This window comes from Xiphophorus hellerii, chromosome 13, assembly GCF_003331165.1.
Source record: "Xiphophorus hellerii strain 12219 chromosome 13, Xiphophorus_hellerii-4.1, whole genome shotgun sequence".
Lineage (NCBI taxonomy): Eukaryota > Metazoa > Chordata > Actinopteri > Cyprinodontiformes > Poeciliidae > Xiphophorus > Xiphophorus hellerii.
Genome location: NC_045684.1, coordinates 7529713 through 7556411, shown reverse-complemented (window position 1 = coordinate 7556411; position 26699 = coordinate 7529713). Strand labels below are relative to the sequence as shown.

Genomic DNA, 26699 nt, shown 5'->3' with positions numbered 1-26699 from the left:
TCATTCATAGTGCTTCCTGCCCCCGACCCCTCCTGCAATGGCACTGACCCTCCCTGGGGGGAACCACTGGATTAAGAAAAGGCTTCAAATAGCTTAAGTTGAAATAATTAAATTTTTCTGATAATGTCTCATTTCTAAAGGTATAAGTGAAAACTAATCAAAGGAATGATGGATCTAAATTATTTTAAGATTCACATCTATAAATCTTTTGAAGTCTTTTTGTGTTCTTATGCTTTATTGTATCTACACTGTTTTTTTTCAGTTATAGGGGTAACCGTATCAATTGATAAATCACAAAATAATTTGTTTTTTGATTAAAAACTAAATATTACACATTACTTTCATTCTTTTCTCTCAGTTTGAAATACTGCTGATTATGCTGGGTTTCCTTAGATAGAAACTTTTTAAACTACTTTGAATAATTAACTTACTTACTGTACTGTGTCACAACTAGAATCGATTGAAATGTTTGTGTGACTAAACTGAAATAATTTTTTGGTAAAGTTCCTTGAGGTGACATTTGCTGTGAATTTGCGTTATATAAGTAAAACTGAATTACTTTTTTTATTTTTATATCTTTCTTGATGTAATTCTTCTTAAAAGTACTCTAAATTGTATGTTTGTCTTTTACACAGTTTATGTTTGAAAAGGTTTTTATTTTTTAACATGCTAGAAAATGTATTGACGTAAATTCAATTTCTGGTACAATAATGGAAGTGAAAAACATTGTATTTGTAATTCTTATGTAATAAACTGGATTTACCACCAAGATGGTCTTCTTTCAGCTTAGCAGTGGATTCTGAGTGACATAATAGTGTGAGCAAATTCCTGCTGTCTGTCGTAATAGAACATTTTGTTTTTAGCCTTATTTCATCTTTCATGGACCTGATGATACTTTTTGCCATTTATTTACCGATTACATCTGCTGTGGTTTTGTATTTCTGCAAGTTGTTTTTTTTTTCCATTAAAAATGTTTCCAGGTAATGTTTAGATGTTTCCACAGTTGTGACAGCAGAAGAGTCCTGAAGACATGTTGAGTAAAATGCTTGATCTGGAAATTGTCTTTAACGACTTCATGTGTGGACTAGTTTGCACCCAGGAGTAACTGACAAAAAATAATTAGAAGTTTCTCCTGAAATCCTTATCAGCTCTTTTTCCTGCCATAAAACATTCCCTCCAAGAGGTGAGGGATAGTTTTGAGGTGGGGGTAAGGATTGTCTAGCGGTCCATCTGGCAGTAAAGATAAGACCAGACTTTGGGTTGGTCTTTTCCTTGGTGTGATGTGTCGTTCAGTGAGAAGCTTCTTTGAACGCTTTTGCCTTCGAATAAAGAAACTTAAAGACGAAGATTAATCTTTCTCTTATTATTGAAACTGCTTCTCATTTCTTAATAAAGATTTTGATAATTGTCCATCCTGATTTGCAGTACAGTATTTGCATTTCGGCTCCTCGGAGAACCCTTGAGAAAAATTAATATATTTAAGCTTATTTTAAATATGCTATAATTTTCTGAATTCCATTATTATCAAGAGGATATACTCATTAAGATTATATTAAAAATGTAAAAATAAGTACAAAACCAAAAAAAAGAAATACATTCTAAATGTATTTTTGCTTTCCAAAGTCATTGCAGGAGTCATTTGGCTGTTCAAATGTGTCTTGTTATAACTTGTTGAAAACAGACTAAAGTTATGTCATGTAATGCATAATACTAGGGAGGCTAAGTGGAAAGGTAGTTAGCATAATAGATACCAGGATGTTTGTTTATTGTGGCCTAAATTTAACCAGTGGTGTTATAATCAACATCAAGTGTCCTTAATCATCTGAATCTTTTCCTACCAACTAATGCACTTCCTACCACAGTGCATTAGTTATACTCCACTCCATAGTTTGACTCCACAGATTATTCCCTTTCCTTGCCGTATGTCAGCAGCAAAGTTTTCTGCTACTGCAAACTCAGGAAATTGAGCCTGTTTGACATAAGGCTCAAATTGGGAAGATGTTTTAATGGAAAATCATTTTTTATTCCAAAAACAATTCAGTTTTATGACATATAAGAGGAAAACATGTGCTGCAGGTTTGTTGTTTTGAATCAAAGTAAACTTTTTTTTTCAGATTTGTGCATCATAACATATCTAATATTTATCAGATCTTTAATAGCTCCAAAGAAAAGTGCATCAACATTCATGCTGCTGAAGCTTTTAGACTGAAAAAGCGTGAAAATTTGTAGTTTGATCAGGGCCGGCCCAAGGCATAAACTAAGCAGCCGCTTAACACCAAGAAATATTTCAAAAGATGTTTTAATGGATCCTGCTCTTTTTATCTTGAGAGTCAAAAAATCTACTGCTCTCTCTTGGAAAAGAATAGAAAGTCTGAGTGTCACCATTTTGGATGAGACAAATGTTAACCTTTCCTTCGGAAAGGCTAATATTCATATAAGAAGGGAAGCAAGAAAATTTTGAGGTTTGGCCTTCATTTTATTCATTTGTTAAAAATACAAAACTCAACTGAGGGTAATTATTCTTTTTTGTTGTTTTGAGAATTTTGTTCACTTATGGAGCTCAGAAATTGCTTGTTTTTTTTCAAAGGTTAATCTTAAACATGTGTTTTTTTGGCGACAAATACTTATTTTTTCTATCTACAATAACATTAACAGGCCTTTGTATTAATGTGCAGGCGGGACGCCTCCATTTCTTCCCAGATGTCTGACCGTGACATCCGCTCCTCCTGAGCATCGCACTAAGACTGCAGGAGGATTAAAAACATCATTCCATGTGTAGTTCAAAGCGGAACTAAAAGTCTGTTTCGTGTTTCTTCAGTGGAGCCACCGTGAAACACACAGGAAATGAAAACAAAGCCCAGATAGCTGCGTTAGCCTTTCTTCAGTTTTAATGATGTTTGAAGACGGGTTTGGTGTATTTGGCAAATATTTGAGTGTTTGCAGTAACTCTGTCTTCACTTTAGTCCCAGAGAGAGTTAATCAACGAGCAGCTAACTGCTGCTGAAGAAACTTTAACGGACTTTTATAAAATCATCGTCCAGTCCGAGGAAGAGATGGATGATCAGCCCAGACTGCTGTTCTCCCGGATTCCCCTGATAATCTTACACCGTATAGGTATGAAACACCTTTACGTTTTACTGGTGATACAGAATAGAGAGGGTTGGAAATAGGCTAAATAAAGTTTTAAAAGTTGTTTCGCCTAGAAACGCATGTCTGTCGCGGGAGCGCGCAATAAACTCTCGCTTATTGATATTACAGACAAGACAAATATTTAAAATATTCGTAACATTATCATATTTCTTAGCCATATTTTCTCTAAAAAGGCAGCAGGGTCGAGTTCAAATCGTGGCAGTGGCAGTTATTGGGGAACTTCCGGTGCCGAGAAACGCATGCCCTGCGGCGGGAGCGCGCATCGCTCTAAACTCTCGCTGTCTAGTCTATTAATGGTAAATGGACTGAACTTATATAGCGCTTTTCCAGTCATTTTGACCACCCCTTAATGTAGGGGATGCATTTTAATTTCTGAGCCTGCCAATATTTGCATCCCCTGTCTATTGTCCTGTTGGTATGAAACTTATAGCGGTAGCACAGAGAAGAAGTGTCATTATGTAGAAAAGGTGAAGTCCCTCTTAACTATTAATTTCTTCAAGTTAGTAGGGGGATGCATTTTTTGGCATAGCAAATTATTAACTTGCCGATATAAGCAGGTCCTATATATTTTCCCCAAATATCATCCTATTGATGTGAAACTCATACCAGGAGCTCAGAGGATAAGTGTAATTATGTATAAAAGATTATTTCACTCTTAACTCTTTCTTCAAGCTAGGAGGAGGATGCATTTTTTGGCAAAGCAAATTATTACCCTGCCAGTACATGCATCCCGTCTATTTCCCCCAAATATCGTCCTTTGGTTGAAACAGTACCAGTAGCTCAGAGAACAGGAATGATTATGTAGAAAAGTTAAATTCTTCCTAACTCTTTATTTGGCTGAGTTAGCAGTGGATGCATATTTTGGCACACCAAATTATGAGCTGCCTATATTTGCAGAAACAAACAAAACAGGAGGGTTAAACGAGTTTATCAACGAGCAGTTGATAAAAAAAAAATACGTATAAGTGTTTTTCACCTGTGAAAATGTACGCCGCTGCCATACGTTTGGCTGAGCCTCAAATCTGACCCTTCACCATGAAACATCAAGGTTCACTATTAAATAGTGAACCTCATTTAATAGTGAGGTTCACTATTAAATGTATTTGTGTTAAAAACTAGAATTAAAGACTGGAGGGATTTCATGTCTATAAAGCTGAGAAATTGTTGTATTTGTTAAATGTGATCATTTATGTCTTGACATTAGGATACGTAGAGATGTGAAACATTTTCCTTGAGAGATGCTTTGTTTTTTTCTGGCATATTCTGTAGCAACAATAATGACAATCTGTATTGCTATTATATAAACCATTCAATAAAATGACACGAATTATAAGAAAATTGGGTGATAAATTGTACTAGGTGGCATTTAATGCCCTTATGGCTACTGAGTATAAACTGATCTTCAGTCTGTTTGTCTTTGTTTTAATGCTCCTCTATCTGCAGCCAGTTGGAACAAATTGTAACCTGGGTGTGAGGAGTCTTAAAATGTTCTTGGCTTTCGTGAGGCAACGGACCTGTGGAGTTCCTCGAGAGAAGGCAGAGAGTAGTCGATAGTCCTCTGGGCAGATTTTATGATTCTCTGGAGAGGCTTCCTCTGTGCTGCTATGCAGCTGGAGAACCACGCAGAGACAGTGGCAAAAAAAGTTTCTTAGAGGTACCTCCTAAATTACATGGAGAGGCAGCCATTTTGGGTCAGGGGGCATATCTAGGTAATTTTTCACTTTTAGTCACATCGAACTTTAACAAACTCCTCCTAAGGATTTTCACCTATTGGCTTCATTCTTGGCCAGGATACAGGTAATGAGTGGGGCTTTAAAAGTTATCAAAAAAATTAACTTTTTGTATATGTTCAGGTGGCGTGGTAGAGCGGCGACTTTGGCGCACTCGCCAACGCAAACAAAACGTTATGACTTTCACTTTAAAAGGTCAATTGGCACCAAACTTGGCATGAATGATCCTGGTTGGTTCCCTGACAATCCTATGTCATCAGAGTTTGATGTGATCTAAGCCCCTCCCCCTCTGAACAGCGAGTTACTTTTTTTTCTTGGAAAGCTCCATCTCTGACCCCCTTGACCTAATCGAGGTGATCTTGTGTCAGAGCACAGATAACAAGTTGGTCTCACTTGCCTTAAAGCGGCAAGAGTTTTCAGTGGAGGGCGTGGTGATGGCGATGCGGCGAAGTGACGGGTCACGCCGCTGCCACACGTTTGACTATAAATTCTACATTTTGACCGAGCTGGAACAAACTCGCTGTGATAGATTCTTATCCAACCCCTGACAGGAATGCAGTCCAATATTTGGTGGGTGTGGACTAATTCCTCCACAGCGCCCCCTAGAATCATTTTAAAACCAACCCCAAGCCATGCTTTGGCTTATGATCATAAAATTCGGCACACATGTACATCTTGACAGGACGTAAAAAAAATTGTACATCAAAGCATGTGGGTGTGACTAAGCCTCAAATCTGATCATTCGCCATAAAACATCAAGGTGGAATAACATCCCCACATAAGCTCCCAGGTGCATCAAACTTCATTTGTATTATGACAGACCAGAGCTCATCACATTCACATGGCCAATTAGTGACATCACCACAACCCCTACCCCTTTCAACAGGAAGTCAGTGTTTTCCCACTCTCTTTCTTCCCTTTACTCGGCGGTTCATGCAGATTTCAACCTGTGTTTAATGAAGTAGAACAACATGATGGTAAATCCTTCTCTCAACACTGGCTGGCAGCAGCATGTGGATGTGGCTGAATGGTGAATACTAATCCATTGCTGTTTGCACCTTTATCTCAAAATCATACATGAATTATTGCATTTGCACTATAATTGTTATGATTGACCTTTGTTAATTGTTAATAAATTTACTCGTAAATATTAACAAAGGCGACTATAATTTTCTAATAAATAAAAAAAATAATTTTAGTATCCGTTCATTTGGGAATTCTCCAATTGTCAGCTGGATTTGTCGACTGATCTGTATCTCTGTCTGTGCTCTTGAATTTTCAAGTGTTTTTTTGTGTTTTTTTTTTTGTTCCTTGCTGTTATAAACAATGAACAATTTCTCCTATTTACTTCAGTAAAGTTAACAATTACTCTTTTGCTCTATTTTCTTGTCCAGATTCCCTGAAGTGTAACGTTTATAACCTGCAGAGGAGATCCACTCTGGACCAGGAGGAGTTAGAACCTCTGCAGGTGAAACAAGAACAGGAAGAGCCAGAAGATCATCAGATAAAAGTGGAAGAGAAAGAAGTTTACTGCAGTCAGGCTGAAGAACAGATTGAATTAAAACAGGAGACTGATACCTGCATGGTGGTTCCTGTTGATGAGCAAACAGACCACATTGAATCAGAACCAAACAGGAACCAAGTCATCTTCCAGGAAGCTGCTGAAGCTGAGAACCAAAATCAGGAAAGAAGAAAACCTTTCTCATGTGACATTTGTAAAAAGCGTTTGACTTCAAAATCTGTTTTTGATGCTCACATGAGAACTCATACGGGTGAAAAGCCGTTTTCATGTGTGACCTGTGGAAAATGTTTTAGTCTAAAACGGGATTTAACTCGGCACATGATGATTCACACAGGTGAAAAGCCGTTGTCATGTGTGAACTGTGGAAAAAGTTTTAGTGTAAAACAGGATTTAACTCGGCACATGATGATTCACACTGGTGAAAAGCCGTTTTCATGTGTGAACTGTGGAAAAAGTTTTAGTCTAAAACAGAATTTAACTCGGCACATGATGATTCACACTGGTGAAAAGCCGTTGTCATGTGTGAACTGTGGAAAAAGTTTTAGTGTAAAACGGAATTTAACTCGGCACATGATGATTCACACTGGTGAAAAGCCGTTTTCATGTGTGAACTGTGGAAAAAGCTTTAGTCATAAACAGCATTTAACTCGGCACATGATGATTCACGCAGTTCAAAAGCCGTTTTCATGTGTAAACTGTGGAAAAAGTTTTTGTCAAAAACGGGATTTAACTCAGCACTTGAGGATTCACACAGGTGAAAAGCCGTTTTCATGTGTGAACTGTGGAAAAAGGTTTAGTTTAAAATGTAATTTAACTCGACACGTGAGGATACACAGGTGAAAAGCCGTTTTCATGTGTGAACTGTGGAAAAATCTTTAGTCGCAAAGGTAGTTTGACTCGCCACGAGGCGTCACACAGGTGAAAAGCAGTAGAAGTATTTTCCATACATGTTCTATGTTGAGGTTCACTATAGAACTGATTTGGTTTAAAACTAGAATGAAAGACTGGAGGGGTTTCATGTCTATAAAGCTGAAAATTGTTGTATTTGTTAAATGTGATCATTTGGATACTTGTAGATGTGCAACCATGACACATTTTCCTTCAGAGATGCTTTCTTGTTCTTTTTGGTATATTCTTTATCAAGAAACAATAATGATAAACTGTATGTTATTGTATTAAAATACTGTTTATGTCAAACTGTATGTTGTGTGTGTACAACATGAAGAGCAGAGGGCTCAGCACACAGCCCTGAGGAGTGCCAGTACTGATGCTGATAGATGAAGAGGCTTGGGGGCCCACTGACTATTTCATGCATTAACTGAGTTTGACCGGACATGGACTCCCTTCCAGAACATTCTCACATGATTGGACTTGAGGGATTGATTTGTATTATTCTGTACCATAGAGAGAGTTAGTGGGGTTTATTTTAAAAGTTTTTAAAATCAAAACTAGAATGTACAGAATTGAGTGGGTTTTTTTTTTAAATCTGGAAAAAAGTATTTGTGATATTTTTGTCTTTAAAGTAAAATGAGATTGAGTTTTCTTTCAAATTATATTAACCAGTTTTACTCTGATTAAAATCTGTTCAAATGAAATAAAATGGATTTGTACTTTAAAGAAAATGCAAGATTCACCACAAATTAATTTTCCTGCTTTGATTGCCAGAGCCGGCACAAGGCATTAGCAAACCAAGCAGCCACTAAGGGGCCCAGGGCCACTAGGGGGCCCCCTCAGTGGAGCTGATTTTATTTATTTTTCTTAGTAATAATTTCTGTCATAATATCAAAACCACACAATGTCACTATTAAGTGGTTTGTTTTTACAATAATATATATATTTGATAATGTACGTAGAAATTATTATTTTATTGATAGAAAGAAAAAATTGCTCTTGGCGGCCCCTGGTGGCCGCGGTAGGTACCGCACGCTTCGCTGGTAACATGAGCCTCATCCAAACGTGAAAAGCTCCGGTCAGAAGACAAGTCAGCAAAACAATGTCTCCAAAAAGGACTTATCCTTCAGGGAGGGAGAAAAGAGGAAGAATAGAAAAAAGCCAAGATAAAGGTTTGTTTTAATGTGTCTTGGTAATGTCATGTAAAAGATTTGTAAAGCTGCTAACAGAAAATTAGCTTGAATGGTCCAGTTCAACAGCCCAACATTTATAGGGTCTTTGTGTTTGTGTGAACCTGAGTTTAAACTTTAAACGAGTTGATTCTCATGGTTGGCTCTGTATATTTCTCATGTATTTTTGGCTTCAAAACTCCGTGTTTGATAAGGTTTGATAACAATAACTTAAACTTCTCAATGTTTGACATTGTCTAGCAAAATGTTTTTACGTCAGGCTACATAGCTGCTACATGGATGAGCTGCTCTATGCTGTAGTTGGTGATTTGTTGTTTGCTGCTGAGCATAATCATTTTGTGGCTAAAACAAACATTATTTTTACATCAACTTCTAAGTTATGTTAGAATCATTTGAAGGATCAGAATCAGTCCAGTACTGGTACCGGTCCACATTGTAGGGGAGAAAGACTCACCTGGTATAAATTACAATTTTTAGCTATTTGTTAGATTTTAAATTTCTTATTTTCATATGTACTCATTTATCTTACTTTAATTTGCTTTTTCTAGCAGCTGTTAACTTCTGTAACTAGGGTTTCCCAAGTCTGAATAAAAAGAGGAGCAGCGAGAGGGGAAATTTAGAGTGAATTGCAATAGACGCTGTTTCAAAGTTATAACAATTTATTAAAATAAAAACAGTAAAATTAAACAATACCTCTATGTAGATGAGAAGAAGTTAGGAAAAACTAAGCTGAGTTGCCGAGGCTTGGCGGTAGGTGCTGACAGGTTCTGGATCGGAGGCTCCCGAGCAAAGAATCACCAAACACCGTGACGTCACAAACACTCTTTGGATTTCCCTCAATCGATTTATGTTGATCACGGGACAGCCACAGCAACAGGGGGCGCCACCATCTGGGCCAAACGCACCACCTTCAATCCTCAGAGCTAAAAAAGAAAAAAATACAAACTATTATTAAAATACCGGTAGAAAAATCAAATAGATAAAACCGGTAAAAGTCTTTTACACTCGACCACCAGCACCGCACAATTCAGTGAACAAGCCGGTGCTGATCGGCTCTCAATAAGCCACAGGATGGGCGGAACCAGCGGTAACTCCGAACAAAGCAGCAGCGATCATTGTGGATATACGGAAACTATAGGAAAGGTTCTGATCTGGTGGAGTGAAGAAACTGTGAAACATGTTGCGGGATGTAGGAGATACGAATCAGAAGACAATATTAACTTTGGATTTGTGGAAAACTGGAATACTAATATTGTATTTGTTTTATTTAGATAAAGTGGAAGAAAAGATTTTACGTTTTTCAAAGAGAACTGGCACTGTATGAGAAATCTTTAGATGTGATGATCGTAAGATCCACAAGGTGGCGGTAATGCAATGAGATGAATGAACGACAGTCATAAAATCCCAAAGAAGAAGAAGAAGACAAAGAAAATGGCGCATGGTCTGTTTGGTTGAATGTTCGACTGTTTCTCTAAACGAGTTTATCAACGAGCCGTTAACTGCTGCTGAAGAAACATTCACAGAGTTTAAAGAAATCATCGTCAAGTCGGAGGAAGAGATGGATGATCATCGCAGACTGCTGGATTTCTCCCGGAGGCCCCAGATAATCTTACACCGAATAGGTAGGAACCACCAGCGTTTGGATGCAGGTTAAGGTCTAAATGTCTGCACCTTTCTGTATGAGGATCATTTTAGTAAATGTTCTTTTCCCGTATAAATGTTGTGTTAACCGGTAAATGAACGCAGGAATCACAATTACGCTGTGAAAATGGCTTATTGATGTAGAAATAAAATGACCTTTTATGGCTTTTCCTCCTTTAACTAATCAAACTTACTTTTGAAAACAGGAGAAATGTGAACAATGCAGCGCAAGGTTAGTAAAGCAAGCAGCATGAAACAATAATAGTGTGTTAGTAGCTGTGAAATGTAATAATTTGTAATAAATAAATTGTAGTGGCGATTGTTTGTCAAACCAAACATCCTATAAAAGTTCAGTCAACAAGCCACTGCTGCCAGTGTTGGGTAAGTTACTTTAAAAATGTAATCCGTTACAGTTACAAGTTACCTTGTTTAAAATGTAATTGTAGTGTAACTTTTTCGATTACTTTTAAAAAGTAATGTAACTAATTACTTTTGATTACTTTTGATTACTTTGAGGTTTTAATGAGTATTGACCCATGTTCAACATTTAATTTTTGAGAACTGAGTGGGAACCTTAAAAGAGCACTAAGCTGAGAGGGAATTGCTGACAGGCAATCACAGGAGGTCCACAAGAAGAGATGCCAGCACCAGGCATGTAAGATTTTCTCAGACTCCTCTCATCGGGCCATACTCTTTTCTGCTCCTCCCCCAGGCTCTACCATTTACGCAGTTTGCAGACTAACACAAGCAGGTTCAGAAACCACTTCTTTCCTACAGCGGTCACCTTATTGAACTCTTCCCAAAGACCAGTCTTTCCTTCCCCTCTATCCATACCTTACTGTACCATCCCAACATTTGTACAGTGTTCCTCTTCAATTCGCACTTGTATAGCCCTATCTACAGTGGCTCTGCACATACATGCATTTCCCTAGGGGTAATTTATTTATTCTGCTGCACATATCTATCAACCATCTTTCCTTACCCTAGCTGTGAATAACTGCATTTTATCTCTAAATACTGCATGCTGTACAATCTGCACACGTTGCACTTGATTAGATGCCAAACTGCAGTTCATTACTTCATACATGTGCAATGACAATGAAGTGCTCTAGTTTAGTAATAAATAAGCAAAGTAAGACTTTTACATCACATTTTATTTTTCGTGATTTTTTCTTTGCACACCCTTGCTTGTAAAATTAAACACGGCACAATACAGTGCATCAAGAATTAAGGTGGACGATGGGTCCCGAGTATCAGATGGACTAAACGTGCCTTTCAGAAGAACGCCTGGATGCTTCCTCTGAAAAGAGAGAAAAAGAGATAGAAGAAAAATATACTATGATTAATAATTATATGTTCAAAGTAGCATTAATTGGGGCCTGCCCATAGCAATACATAAGGAGAGTAGTGACTGACTTGCGAAGCAAGTGATAAAATTCCACAAGCTAATGACTACTATTTAGCTAAGCTTAGCATTGGTGCTAATTTTTAGCATCAGAACGCTGGGTCCAAACCGACGGGCACACTTTGGCAGGCCCCCGTTACATTTCTTCAGGAATTTTCTAGTTTACTTTATGTTCATCATGAAAACCATAACACTATCACATTGCATACAATGTCTCATGGGAAAGAATAGATTCCAACGTTTGTCATGCATCAACACCAAACAGTCAAATATTCGTAAAACAATACGCTTCGTCCATCAGTGAGTTGCACTTACCTCTAAATGTTTCCTCAGGTTTGACATAGATTGCTTCGACGTGGACAAGTTCTTGATAGCCGGCAAACACTTCTTGCACTGCACGGTTAAATTTGAGCCATTTTCACATATGTAAATGAAATGCTCCTTATATTTCCAGTGCTGGAAGGCTGTCATTTTTGATGCGCTGCTTGAGCTGAAATGGAACCGTCCGCTCGCTTGCTGTTCCTCCAGGAGGCTCCGCCAGCACAGGATGGAACATCAGAGTGGCATTGCGGCTGGCAAATATGATAGAGACAAGGAACCGTAGCGGGAAACGGCGATATAGGGCGCAAAGCAATAAAAATATCATTACATATTTCGCAAAGGTTTTTGTTCATATTTTTTTAAAAATGTAACTAAATTTGTAATTCTTAATATTTTCGGAAGTAACTGTAACTGAATTACATATTTTCTCATTGTAACTGTAACGAATTACAGTTACTCTTTTTTTGTAATTAAATTACGTAACGTCGTTACATGTAATCCGTTACTACCCAACACTGACTGCTGCACTGAGGTGATGCTTCGTACGAAGGTAAAAGAAGTTCAAAAAACTTGAAGATTGCTTTTATAGTTTATTTCTCCCAGTTTGACAAGCAAATAACAGAGAGCAAACTGTACATTAGTTATGTGTCGAGTAATGAAGCGGGTAAGACAGAGAACTCACCTAAACCTGAGCAGTTAAAGTTTTTATTTTTTAGTAATAAATCGTTGTCCCTGGTGACATAGCGAGTAACAAGCCAATCACAACCCTCTTTTCTTTTTGTTTCTAGTTTTCTTTTGGATCCAGCCATTGTTTCATACAACCAGATTAATCAGAATTTATGTATCAGAATCACAAACATCTTTTACTTGTTTATTTATTGTAAAGCTTCATGTTGTTTTCATGTTGCCTATTTTACATATATTGTCCAGTTGATGTCACAGTAGAGCAAATGAAGCACCGCGGTGCATCGGCTCATGAGTCGAATGATTGGATGGAGTTCCTCAGGGCTTCATGAAGCTGCATCTCACCATCACTACTTTTCATTGTTTCCTCTCCTGCTCTGGTCAAAACCAACAGGCCCAACCCAGTGCATGCTGGTCCTATACCAGTCCCTATACTTACAGAAAATGGACCCACAGTTCTTAATGTCTAACTTAGAAAAGTTAATAACAAATAAACCGACAAATAAACTCATGTTTATAAATAAACCATAAAAATATAAAGTGGACTACAATAAAATTTTAATATAATTCAAAGTAATAGAAATAAATATCTTGAAATAATACATTTTACTGTTAAATATGAACAATGATCCCGACTACAATTAATTTTGTAATAAATAAAATATATTTTTTACATCTGTTCACTTGAGAATTCTCCAAATGTCAGCTGGATATATCGACTGATCTGTATCTCTGTCTGCACTCTTGAATTTTCAAGTGGGTTTTTTTTGTGTGGTTTTTTTTGTTCCTTGCTGTTTCAAACAATGAACAATTTCTCCTATTTACTTCAGTAAAGGTAACAATTACTCTTTTTCTCTGTTTTCTTTTCCAGATTCCCTGAAGTTTAACGTTTATAACCAGGAGAGGAGATCCACTCTGGACCAGGAGGAGTTGGAACCTCTGCAGGTGAAACAAGAACAGGAAGAGCCAGAAGATCATCAGATAAAAGTGGAAGAGAAAGAAGTTTACTGCAGTCAGGCTGAAGAACAGATTGAATTAAAACAGGAGACTGATACCTGCATGGTGGTTCCTGTTGATGAACAAACAGACCACATTGAATCAGAACCAAACAGGAACCAAGTCATCTTCCAGGGAGCTGCTGAAGCTGAGAACCAAAATCAGGAAAGAAGAAAACCTTTCTCATGTGACATCTGTAAAAAGCTTTTTTCTTTCAAATCTGTTTTCGATGCTCATATGAGAACTCATACGGGTGAAAAGCCGTTTTCATGTGTGACTTGTGGAAAATGTTTTAGTCAAAAAAAGTATTTAACTCGGCACATGATGATTCACACTGGTGAAAAGCCGTTTTCATGTGTGAAATGTGGAAAAAGTTTTAGTCAAAAAAAGTATTTAACTCGGCACATGAGGATTCACACTGGTGAAAAGCCGTTTTCATGTGTGAACTGTGGAAAAAGTTTTAGTCAAAAAAAGTATTTAACTCGGCACATGAGGATTCACACTGGTGAAAAGCCGTTTTCATGTGTGAACTGTGGAAAAAGTTTTAGTCAAAAAAAGTATTTAACTCGGCACATGAGGATTCACACTGGTGAAAAGCCGTTTTCATGTGTGAACTGTGGAAAAAGTTTTAGTCAAAAACGGGATTTAACTCGGCACATCAGGATTCACACAGGTGAAAAGCCGTTTTCATGTGTGAACTGTGGAAAAAGTTTTAGTCAAAAACAGGATTTAACTCAGCACATGAGGATTCACACTGGTGAAAAGCCGTTTTCATGTGTGAACTGTGGAAAAAGTTTTAGTCTAAAACACAATTTAACTCAGCACATGAGGATTCACTCTGGTGAAAAGCCTTTTTTATGTGTGAACTGTGGAAAAAGTTTTAGTCGAAAACAACATTTTACTCGGCACATGATGACTCACACTGGTGAAAAGCCGTTTTCATGTGTGAACTGTGGAAAAAGTTTTAGTGTAAAACTGAATTTAACTCGACACGTGAGGATTCACACAGGTGAAAAGCAGGAGAGGAGATCCACTCTGGACCAGGAGGAGTTAGAACCTGTGCAGGTGAAACAAGAACAGGAAGAGCCAGAAGATCATCAGATAAAAGTGGAAGAGAAAGAAGTTTACTGCAGTCAGGCTGAAGAACAGATTGAATTAAAACAGGAGACTGATACCTGCATGGTGGTTCCTGTTGATGTGCAAACAGACCACACTGAATCAGAACCAAACAGGAACCAAGTCATGTTCCAGGAAGCTGCTGAAGCTGAGAACCAAAATCAGGAAAGAAGAAAACCTTTCTCATGTGACATCTGTAAAAAGCGTTTGTCTTTCAAATCTGATTTTGATGCTCACATGAGAACTCATACGGGTGAAAAGCCGTTTTCATGTGTGAACTGTGGAAAAAGTTTTAGTCTAAAACAGAATTTAACTCAGCACATGAGGATTCACACTGGTGAAAAGCTGTTTTCATGTGTGAACTGTGGAAAGAGTTTTAGTCAAAAACAGGATTTAACTCGGCACATGAGGATTCACACAGGTGAAAAGCCGTTTTCATGTGTGAACTGTGGAAAAAGTTTTAGTCTAAAACACAATTTAACTGTGCACTTGAGGATTCACTCTGGTGAAAAGCCTTTTTCATGTGTGAACTGTGGAAAAAGTTTTAGTCAAAAACAGGATTTAACTCGGCACATGATGACTCACAGGTGAAAAGCCGTTTTCATGTGTGAACTGTGGAAAAAGTTTTAGTCAAAAACAGGATTTAACTCGACACATGATGATTTATAATGGTGAAAAGCCGTTTTCATGTGTGAACTGTGGAAAAAGTTTTAGTCAAAAACAGGATTTAACTCGGCACATGATGACTCACACTGGTGAAAAGCCGTTTTCATGTGTGAACTGTGGAAAAAGTTTTAGTCTAAAACACAATTTAACTGTGCACATGAGGATTCACTCTGTTGAAAAGCCTTTTTCATGTGTGAACTGTGGAAAAAGTTTTAGTCAAAAACAGGATTTAACTCGGCACATGATGACTCACAGGTGAAAAGCCGTTTTCATGTGTGAACTGTGGAAAAAGTTTTAGTGTAAAACGGAATTTAACTCGACACATGATGATTCATAATGATGAAAAGCCGTTTTCATGTGTGAACTGTGGAAAAAGTTTTAGTCAAAAACAGGATTTAACTCGACACATGATGATTTATAATGGTGAAAAGCCGTTTTCATGTGTGAACTGTGGAAAAAGTTTTAGTCAAAAACAGGATTTAACTCGGCACATGACTCACACTGGTGAAAAGCCGTTTTCATGTGTGAACTGTGGAAAAAGTTTTAGTGTAAAACGGAATTTAACTCGACACATGATGATTCATAATGATGAAAAGCCGTTTTCATGTGTGAACTGTGGAAAACGTTTTCGTCAAAAACAGGATTTAACTCGGCACATGACTCACACTGGTGAAAAGCCGTTTTCATGTGTGAACTGTGGAAAAAGTTTTAGTCAAAAACAGGATTTAACTCGGCACATGATGACTCACAGGTGAAAAGCCGTTTTCATGTGTGAACTGTGGAAAAAGTTTTAGTGTAAAACGGAATTTAACTCGACACATGATGATTCATAATGATGAAAAGCCGTTTTCATGTGTGAACTGTGGAAAAAGTTTTAGTCAAAAACAGGATTTAACTCGACACATGATGATTTATAATGGTGAAAAGCCGTTTTCATGTGTGAACTGTGGAAAAAGTTTTAGTCAAAAACAGGATTTAACTCGGCACATGACTCACACTGGTGAAAAGCCGTTTTCATGTGTGAACTGTGGAAAAAGTTTTAGTGTAAAACGGAATTTAACTCAGCACATGAGGATTCACACTGGTGAAAAGCTGTTTTCATGTGTGAACTGTGGAAAGAGTTTTAGTCAAAAACAGGATTTAACTCGGCACATGAGGATTCACACAGGTGAAAAGCCGTTTTCATGTGTGAACTGTGGAAAAAGTTTTAGTCTAAAACACAATTTAACTGTGCACTTGAGGATTCACTCTGGTGAAAAGCCTTTTTCATGTGTGAACTGTGGAAAAAGTTTTAGTCAAAAACAGGATTTAACTCGGCACATGATGACTCACAGGTGAAAAGCCGTTTTCATGTGTGAACTGTGGAAAAAGTTTTAGTCAAAAACAGGATTTAACTCGACACATGATGATTTATAATGGTGAAAAGCCGTTTTCATGTGTGAACTGTGGAAAAAGTTTTAGTCAAGAACAGGATTTAACTCGGCACATGATGACTCACACTGGTGAAAAGCCGTTTTCATGTGTGAACTGTGGAAAAAGTTTTAGTCTAAAACACAATTTAACTGTGCACATGAGGATTCACTCTGTTGAAAAGCCTTTTTCATGTGTGAACTGTGGAAAAAGTTTTAGTCAAAAACAGGATTTAACTCGGCACATGATGACTCACAGGTGAAAAGCCGTTTTCATGTGTGAACTGTGGAAAAAGTTTTAGTGTAAAACGGAATTTAACTCGACACATGATGATTCATAATGATGAAAAGCCGTTTTCATGTGTGAACTGTGGAAAAAGTTTTAGTCAAAAACAGGATTTAACTCGACACATGATGATTTATAATGGTGAAAAGCCGTTTTCATGTGTGAACTGTGGAAAAAGTTTTAGTCAAAAACAGGATTTAACTCGGCACATGACTCACACTGGTGAAAAGCCGTTTTCATGTGTGAACTGTGGAAAAAGTTTTAGTGTAAAACGGAATTTAACTCGACACATGATGATTCATAATGATGAAAAGCCGTTTTCATGTGTGAACTGTGGAAAACGTTTTCGTCAAAAACAGGATTTAACTCGGCACATGACTCACACTGGTGAAAAGCCGTTTTCATGTGTGAACTGTGGAAAAAGTTTTAGTCAAAAACAGGATTTAACTCGGCACATGATGACTCACAGGTGAAAAGCCGTTTTCATGTGTGAACTGTGGAAAAAGTTTTAGTGTAAAACGGAATTTAACTCGACACATGATGATTCATAATGATGAAAAGCCGTTTTCATGTGTGAACTGTGGAAAAAGTTTTAGTCAAAAACAGGATTTAACTCGACACATGATGATTTATAATGGTGAAAAGCCGTTTTCATGTGTGAACTGTGGAAAAAGTTTTAGTCAAAAACAGGATTTAACTCGGCACATGACTCACACTGGTGAAAAGCCGTTTTCATGTGTGAACTGTGGAAAAAGTTTTAGTGTAAAACGGAATTTAACTCGACACATGATTATTCATAATGATGAAAAGCCGTTTTCATGTGTGACCTGTGGAAAAAGTTTTTGTCAAAAAGGTAATTTAATTCATCACATGAGGCGTCACACAGGTGAAAAGCAGTAGAAGTATTTTCCATACATGTTCTATGTTGAGGTTCACTATAGAACTGATTTGGTTTAAAACTAGAATGAAAGACTGGAGGGGTTTCATGTCTATAAAGCTGAAAATTGTTGTATTTGTTAAATGTGATCATTTGGATACTTGGAGATGTGCAACCATGACACATTTTCCTTCAGAGATGCTTTCTTGTTCTTTCTGGTATATTCTGTATCAAAAAACAATAATGATGAACTGTATGTTATTGTGTTAACTTACTGTTTATGTCAAACTTTATGTTGTGTGTGTACAACGTGAAGAGCAGAGGGCTCAGCACACAGCCCTGAGGAGTGCCAGTACTGATGCTGATAGATGAAGAGGCTTGGGGGCCCACTGACTATTTCATGCATTAACAGAGTTTGACCGGACATGGACTCCCTTCCAGAACATTCTCACATGATTGGACTTGAGGGATTGATTTGTATTATTCTGTACCATAGAGAGTGCATGTGGGGTTTATTTTAAAAGTTTTTAAAATCAAAACTAGAATGTACAGAATTCAGTGTTTTCTAAAAAATCTGCAAAAAAGTATTTGTGATATTTTTGTCTTTAAAGTAAAATGAGATTGAGTTTTCTTTCAAATTATATTAACCAGTTTTACTCTGATTAAAATCTTTTCAAATGAAATAAAATGGATTTGTACTTGAAGGAAAATGCAAGATTCACCACAAATTAATTTTCCTGCTTTGATTGCCAGAGCCGGCACAAGGCATAGCAAACTAAGCAGCCACTAAGGGCCCCAGGGCCACTAGGGGGCCCCCTCAGTGGAGCTGATTTTATTTATTTTTCTTAGTAATAATTTCTGTCATAATATCAAAACCACACAATTTCACTATTAAGTGGTTTGTTTTTACAATAATATATATTTGATAATTGTTGGATAAATTGTATTTTTAGTAATTATCAAATATTCGTTGTATCATGTAGCCTTGTAGTTACATTTAGATAATGTTTAATTATATGCTTTTTCTCTTTTTCTTCTATTTTAAGTAATGTTTCTGTGTGTTAAATAACTTTGATTCCTTCCTGTGACTTCCTTGAGATCCAGCAGCAAAGCCTGGGAGATAGCGGAGACAACTCTTCTAGCAGAGTTTATTGCCTAGCAATAAACTCTGCTCTCCTGTGTGATATACAACTTGTTTTACTCAACGCCGGCCGTGTCTGGAACTCGACTGGAGTAGAAGGATTTAGAGTGTAGATAACATGTGTCTAAATAGTGAATGTCATTAGCGCTGCAACTAGTGATGAATTGTTTTCCCCCTCCCTTTGAGAAGTTGCAAGCGCCCAATGTACGAGGGTTTCTGAAAGTAATAAAAAGAGAGGAGCGGTCAGATGTGTTTCAGAGCGTTTGGAGATTTGTAACTGAAAGCACATCTCTGTCTGCTCTCCTCGCGAGAAACAAAGAATCTAACTCTCTTGTCTTTCCTGTGTTTGTTTAAATTGTCTAATAGGTATTTAGACCTGACATTATTTGGTCCTTCGCAGCCGGATGTCAATATACCGAACAGATTCCGGCAGGCGTGGTCGACTCCAGTAAAGACCGTGCGCACGGCAAGTTTCCTAGTGGAAACTTATCAGAACCTGTTAAAGGGCTGGCGCTCGGCCTGCCTGCTGGGATCTGACGGTTGACGACTCCAGGGGACGACAGAGGGTGAGTGGATTCTTGTTTAAAAGTGTGGCGAATGACTGAGGGTCATTGCGCGAATAAGAAAACCCTGGAAATTCTAGACTCTAACAGGTAAAAATAGGGCACAAAATCCGTGAAGGACGTCCAAAGTCCTTGCGCAAAATTTTGTGGAAAAAGGCGCACGGAGCCTGGTGCAGACCTGCAGTAAAATTTAATAAATTGGAAGGTAAAAATAAACATAATAAAATTTAATCAATTAGGCGATAAAAATAAAAAATAATAAAATTTAATCAATTAGGCGATAAAATAAAAAATAATACAATTTAATCAATTAGGTGATAAAAATAAAAATAATAAAATTTCCTCAATTCGATATATAATAATAAAATTTAATCAACAATAAAAATATTTAAATCAGGCACTAAAATTGTAATTGGAACGGATGGCGGAGTCCGGCGAAGCAAGGCGCTTAAATTCCGCAACAACACGTGTGCTTGTGTGTGTGATTGGAGATATAAATACCACTTGGTGTTTTATCTCATATAAAACAGTAGGATTGAAACCAGCAAACCTGTCTTGGATGCACAGGTAAGAACCCCCCACTCGAAAGAGTTGAAGCGGGGGTTACCACTACAGGTATTTTTAATTGCTGGCCTACTGAAAAGATCTCCAGTTTATAGGATTCCCTAGGAGTCAAAAAAACTGGGCCAAATTTTATTAAAAAAATAAAAAAAAAACATGGGGAAAAGTATAAGCAAGAATAAGCCAACAGACAGTTTCAAAACAAATGACTGGAAGTATGTTGAAAATCAGGATCCGCATAAAATAAAACATTTAGATAAATGGATAACAAACTATAACTTTGACAGTCGTGTAAATTCAAAAAAACTAACAGTACTACAGGATAAAATAAAGCAAAAAACAAAGTCAAACCCAAAGAAAATGCGCAAAGACGGGTATGAGGATGTAAAATTTTGGTTAGAATTAGCACAAAAAAGAGAAGAGGAGGAAGAATCATTTGATGAATACAGCCTGAGAATGCATCAACATTACATGAGATTGAGAACTGGGATTTTAGATGAATACATTAACCACGCTATACACGTAGAAAAGGTCTCAAAAGAAAAGAAAAAGGTTTCAGGAACCTTTTTCCAAGATGAGGAGCAAATATTTTATCAAGAAAGGAGAGGAAGAGGAAGCTTTAGGGGTAGAGGTCAGAACCCCAGAGGACAGAGAGGGAGATTGGGAAGAGGGAACTACAGACAACGCTATTTAGGAGGATGTTGGTGTTGTGGGAAAGAAGGACACATAGCCAGATATTGCCCAGAAAAATACATAGATCAGTCAGCATGACTAGAATCAGAAAGTTTAGAGAGTGAAGAGGTCCAATTAAATCTACAGGATTTATTATCTATGGATAGTGTAAGACCAGAAATGACTCTTTTCATGAATGATGGCAGAATGCCCAGTAAACTTATTAGGCAGAGATGGCCTTATATAGCTAGGATTAGCTTTGATTCCAACCACTGATGGGCACATAGCGGTTAAAAGGCAGTCAGAAATAAAAAAGGGAGCCATCTCTGCCCCCCAGGATCAAATGCCTCCAGACAACTTACACATAATTCTTTGGTTCAAAAATGCGGCTGGGCCTGACAAGAATTATGAAGACAGGCTCAACAAGGTCACTCCAGCTAAAATCACAGTGACCTATCTGTATACAGATACAAAACACACAGCCGTTGCAGCTGTCGCTCTTCCTGATGATTTAAAATCTTTAGACAGAATGTGGACCTCCCCGCATGTATCTCTGTTTAAACAAAGAAATGAACAGTGGAATCAATTAGGTAATCTTGTTGAGGAAGGAGAAGCAGCTACCGATTGGGTAACTACTTCCTCAAACATAGAAACTAGTGCTTCTACTGGTTTAACTAGAAAAGCTTTGTTCTGGACAACAGGGGTGCAAAAGGGACAACATTTGTATTCCAAACAAAACTGACAAATGTTACTTACAGAAGAAGAGGAAGTTCTTTTAAAAGACGTTCCTGATAAATTATGGTCAAAGGGACCCACAGACGTGGGTCTTGTGAAGGAAGCTTTGCCAGTGCAAATTAGACCCAAAACAGAGTTTAGACCAAAAGTTAAGCAATATCCTTTAAAAACAGATGCACAGGAGGGTATAAAACCAGTAATTAAAGACCTTATTGAGGCAGGAGTCATAGTGCAGTGTGAAAATTCTCCATGTAACACTCCTATTTTTCCTGTTAAAAAAACAACCACCTTCTGTTGGATGGCGCATGGTTCAAAATTTACAAGCAGTAAATAATGCCGTCATTCAAAGAGCACCGTGTGTACCTGATCCACATACATTGTTAAACTCTCTTAGATCAGATGCCAAAGTATTTACGGTCGTAGACATCAGTAATGCCTTTTTCTCAATACCAGTAGATAAGGAGAGTCAATTTTGGTTTGCATTTACTTTTGAAGGGAACAGGTACACATACACCAGGCTGCCCCAGGGCTACTGTGAGAGCCCTACAATTTATTCTCAAGAGATGAGTGCAAGCATGTCAACATTTCAACCTCCAGGAGGGAGCCAGGTCTTGTTGTATGTAGATGATGTTTTATTAGCATCTCCAAATATGGAAATCTGTAAACAAGACACTTTAGCACTTCTAAGACATCTAGCTGAGGAAGGTCATAAGGTCAATAAAAATAAACTCCAACTGTGTAAAGAACAAGTAAAATATTTGGGTCATAATTTAAGTGCAGGAGGGCGGACCATAATGGAGGATAGAAAAACAACGATTCTCCAGGCACCAAATCCGCAAACAAAAAACAACAGATGATGTCTTTTCTGGGGTTAACTAACTATTGTCGAAACTGAGTGCCTAATCATGCAGTAATAGTGGCTCCTTTTTCGCAAACTAATGTATGAAAAAGATCCTAAAAGACATGCAACAATTGAGTCCTGAAAATGGAAAAGATCTTTGGATTAAAAATGGAGAAAAAAAAAATAGAAGATCAAATCTATAAGTGACCTGCAAATAAGCCTATCTTGCCAAAAAACTTGTATAGGTGGGCTGCAATATTGAGCCATGGCGTTTTCGCATGTCTCAACAGGGGGGATGGTAGGACAGATACATTAACATTACACTATTTATGGATTTATTTCTTTTTAAGAACTTTTAATGCATTACAAAAGGTACCCCAAAAAGGTTTTTAAGTTCACATTAAAATTAGATGAAACTAAAACATATCTGATGATTCAAGTGCAAAATAAAGTAGTAAAAGAATTGAGAGTTCCTCCTGCAGATCCTTATTGGCTCTCTTTCCTGCCATAAAGTCGGTCCCTCTGAGAGGTGAGGGAGGGGTTTTATGGTAGGCTTAAGGGTTTGTTTTGTGATCTGACAATAGAGGTTGCTCAGATTAGTGTAGTGACTTTAAAATATAAATTGTGAAATCTAAAAATATAAGGATTTAATTAATTTTAGAGAGTCTTTACCATCACATAAGGCAGGATTTTGATGCAGTTTGGTTTCCTAGATTTACTGAAACATTTTCTCTTTAGAGTAGATAGTTTAAAGAAGCAAATACATAGTGAGCAAGGAATAATGGGGAAAATGTTAAATATAAGTTTTTAGCATCCAAACACTGAGTATGTGACAGCTGTCCTGACTGTCACACACAGATACTCTTGGTAATGATTTTCTGTTTTCCTTTCATATTACTTTATATATTGAGTAGTGAGTAGTTTAGATTTTTATCTTTAAATTTGTTTTCATTAGTCTGACTCTTTAGTTAGCTATTTGTGTCAGTTCTTTGTCTATTTTGTTAAATATAACAAATTAATTTCTTTCTTTTGACTTACCAGTTTCCTCTGGACCCGTTCACCAGGGGAGGGGGAAATTTGGTCTTTAGTTTAATTTCTTTCATTTGTAGATTTGGTAATATTCTGACCAGTATTTGTTAGGTTTTTGTGTGTTTAATTACACCCTAGTGTGTGTTAATGGTCTGATCAGCCACTATTTAAGTTCCCCTCATGTCTTGTTTGTTAGGTCAGTTTATGCTTGAGTTTGTTCTGTTACCACCTGAATTGTACTTTGTTATGTTGACTTTAGTTTGGGCCCAATTTATCATTTTTGGATTTTCTTTGTCGACTATATTTTAAATTTTCTCCAACGTCTCTCTGGCTGGTTTATGCATAACCTTCACAGAGTCTTAATTGGTAAACATGCCTTGTCAAACGCTAGTGAACATTTTTGAGAAGTTTGTAAAATGAATTATTTGAAAATCATAACAGTAACATGAAATAATGAGTTTTACAACTGTAATGTCAAATATTTTGGGAAAATAGTAATCTTGAAGATTTAAAGCATGCTAAAATAAATTGTTCTGTTTGTTTTGAAAAGTTTACCTTTTGGGAAAAAGGCAGCATTAAATTTGGTAGAATTTCTCAGGGAACATAATAAACCTGTTTCATCAACATCGTTATTTAAAGTAGTAGAAATTGTGATGCATTAGCAGGTAATGCATCATCAGGGGGGAGAATATGTTATGGGTTTATCTTTTATATTACTTAATTAGACTACTAAAACTTATATTACTTAAACAAAAATTTTTGAAGAACATGTTTGATCTGTGTTACACATAAAAGTGAAAGGGATAATTTCTCCAGGTTTAACTCTTTTGAAATTTTGTTTAAGGAACGCATGTAGAATGTTTTAGACAAATAACCAGTAAGATCTAGTTTGTTCTATAAAAGTAATTTAAACTGGACTGTTAATTCACACTGATATTCATTGTTTTGATGATAAACGTAAACTGTAAAACTGCAGCACATTTTGAGCTTTTGTTGTTGTTTTGTTTCAGAAGAGGCAACACTTACAGAAACGTGAAGTGACATGGAAAAATACAGATACTGATCCGACATACATCGATGCCATCGGAATCCCCCGTGGAGTGCCTGATGAATATAAGTTAGTTGATCAGGTTGGGGCTGGTTTTGAATCTACAATTTGTTGGTGGTGCACGATTAACAAAAACGTAGACAGAATAAATTACATCCATTACAACGTGCAAAAACTGGGCAACTGGACACAGGCTGGTTTCGAGGCAGTGCATGAACAGCTGGCTACTACTTCACTGATGGCTTTTCAGAACCGCATAGCTCTTGACATGCTGCTGGCTGAGAAAGGAGGGGTGTGCATGATTTTTGGAGAAAAGTGTTGCACATTTTTGCCAAACAATACAGCGGCTGATGGGAGCTTGACGAAGGCCATTACAGGGCTCCGTACCCTTAATGGCAAAATGAAGGAATACTCTGGAGTGGATACTTCCATGTGGGATGCATGGATGGATGCCTTTGGGAAGTATAGAAACCTTGTGTCCTCTGTCTTAGTATCAATTGCAGTTTTTGCTGCAATTTTGACTTTGTGTGGATGTTGTTTTGTTCTGTGCCTGCGTTCTTTGTTTAACCGTCTCATTACCACAGCGATTTCACCCATGGAGGACCAGATGGCACAGATGTATCCTTTATTAGAGAAAAAATCTGATGTTGACAAAGAATACTCTGATGAGGATTCTTCTGACAGGTATCCAGATCCTGGCTTTTGGACTGGGTATGACCCCTGAGTGTAAACATGTTTGCTTTCCAAAAAATGAACTCCCAGCTGAAAATCATTTGAAGTGGCTGTTTTTGGAGGGATATGAGATATGGAACAATATGTGATAAACAGGGGGGAGATGTTGGATAAATTGTATTTTTAGTAATTATCAAATATTCGTTGTATCATGTAGCCTTGAAGTTACATTGTTTACTTATATGCTTTTTCTCTTTTTCTTCTATTTATGTAATGTTTCTGTGTGTTAAATAACTTTGATTCCTTCCTGTGACTTCCTTGAGATCCAGCAGCAAAGCCTGGGAGATAGCGGAGACAACTCTTCTAGCAGAGTTTATTGCCCAGCAATAAACTCTGCTCTCCTGTGTGATATACAACTTGTTTTACTCAACGCCGGCCGTGTCTGGAACTCGACTGGAGTAGAAGGATTTAGAGTGTAGATAACATGTGTCTAAATAGTGAATGTCATTAGCGCTGCAACTAGTGATGAATTGTTTTCCCCCTCCCTTTGAGAAGTTGCAAGCGCCCAATGTACGAGGGTTTCTGAAAGTAATAAAAAGAGAGGAGCGGTCAGATGTGTTTCAGAGCGTTTGGAGATTTGTAACTGAAAGCACATCTCTGTCTGCTCTCCTCGCGAGAAACAAAGAATCTAACTCTCTTGTCTTTCCTGTGTTTGTTTAAATTGTCTAATAGGTATTTAGACCTGACATTATTGTATGTAGAAATTATTATTTTATTGATAGAAAGAAAAAATTGCTCTTGGCGGCCCCTGGTGGCCGCGGTAGGTACCGCACGCTTCGCTGGTAACATGAGCCTCATCCAAACGTGAAAAGCTCCGGTCAGAAGACAAGTCAGCAAAACAATGTCTCCAAAAAGGACTTATCCTTCAGGGAGGGAGAAAAGAGGAAGAATAGAAAAAAGCCAAGATAAAGGTTTGTTTTAATGTGTCTTGGTAATGTCATGTAAAAGATTTGTAAAGCTGCTAACAGAAAATTAGCTTGAATGGTCCAGTTCAACAGCCCAACATTTATAGGGTCTTTGTGTTTGTGTGAACCTGAGTTTAAACTTTAAACGAGTTGATTCTCATGGTTGGCTCTGTATATTTCTGAGGTATTTTTGGCTTCAAAACTCCGTGTTTGATAAGGTTTGATAACAATAACTTAAACTTCTCAATGTTTGACATTGTCTAGCAAAATGTTTTTACGTCAGGCTACATAGCTGCTACATGGATGAGCTGCTCTATGCTGTAGTTGGTGATTTGTTGTTTGCTGCTGAGCATAATCATTTTGTGGCCAAAACAAACATTATTTTTACATCAACTTCTAAGTTATGTTAGAATCATTTGAAGGCTCAGAATCAGTCCAGTACTGGTACCGGTCCACATTGTAGGGGAGAAAGACTCACCTGGTATAAATTGCATTTTTAGCTATTTGTTAGATTTTAAATTTCTTATTTTCATATGTACTCATTTATCTTACTTTAATTAGCTTCTTCTAGCAGCTGTTCTGCCCAAA

General features: G+C 37.3%; 1 protein-coding gene across 3 annotated transcripts in view; it reads left to right on the top strand.

Annotated features, from left to right (window-relative positions):
* LOC116730869 (gastrula zinc finger protein XlCGF57.1-like) overlaps positions 1-26699 on the top strand; it is a 39110-nt gene that overhangs the window by 4745 nt on the left and 7666 nt on the right. For 2 of the 3 annotated variants that reach the window (XM_032580407.1, XM_032580404.1), the window contains one exon: positions 14247-14287. In XM_032580407.1, the coding sequence (XP_032436298.1) occupies positions 14247-14287 (41 nt within the window). Of the gene's footprint in view, positions 1-10; positions 1353-14246; positions 14288-26699 lie in introns of those variants that run through there. The other variant, XM_032580408.1, reaches the window with a different exon arrangement.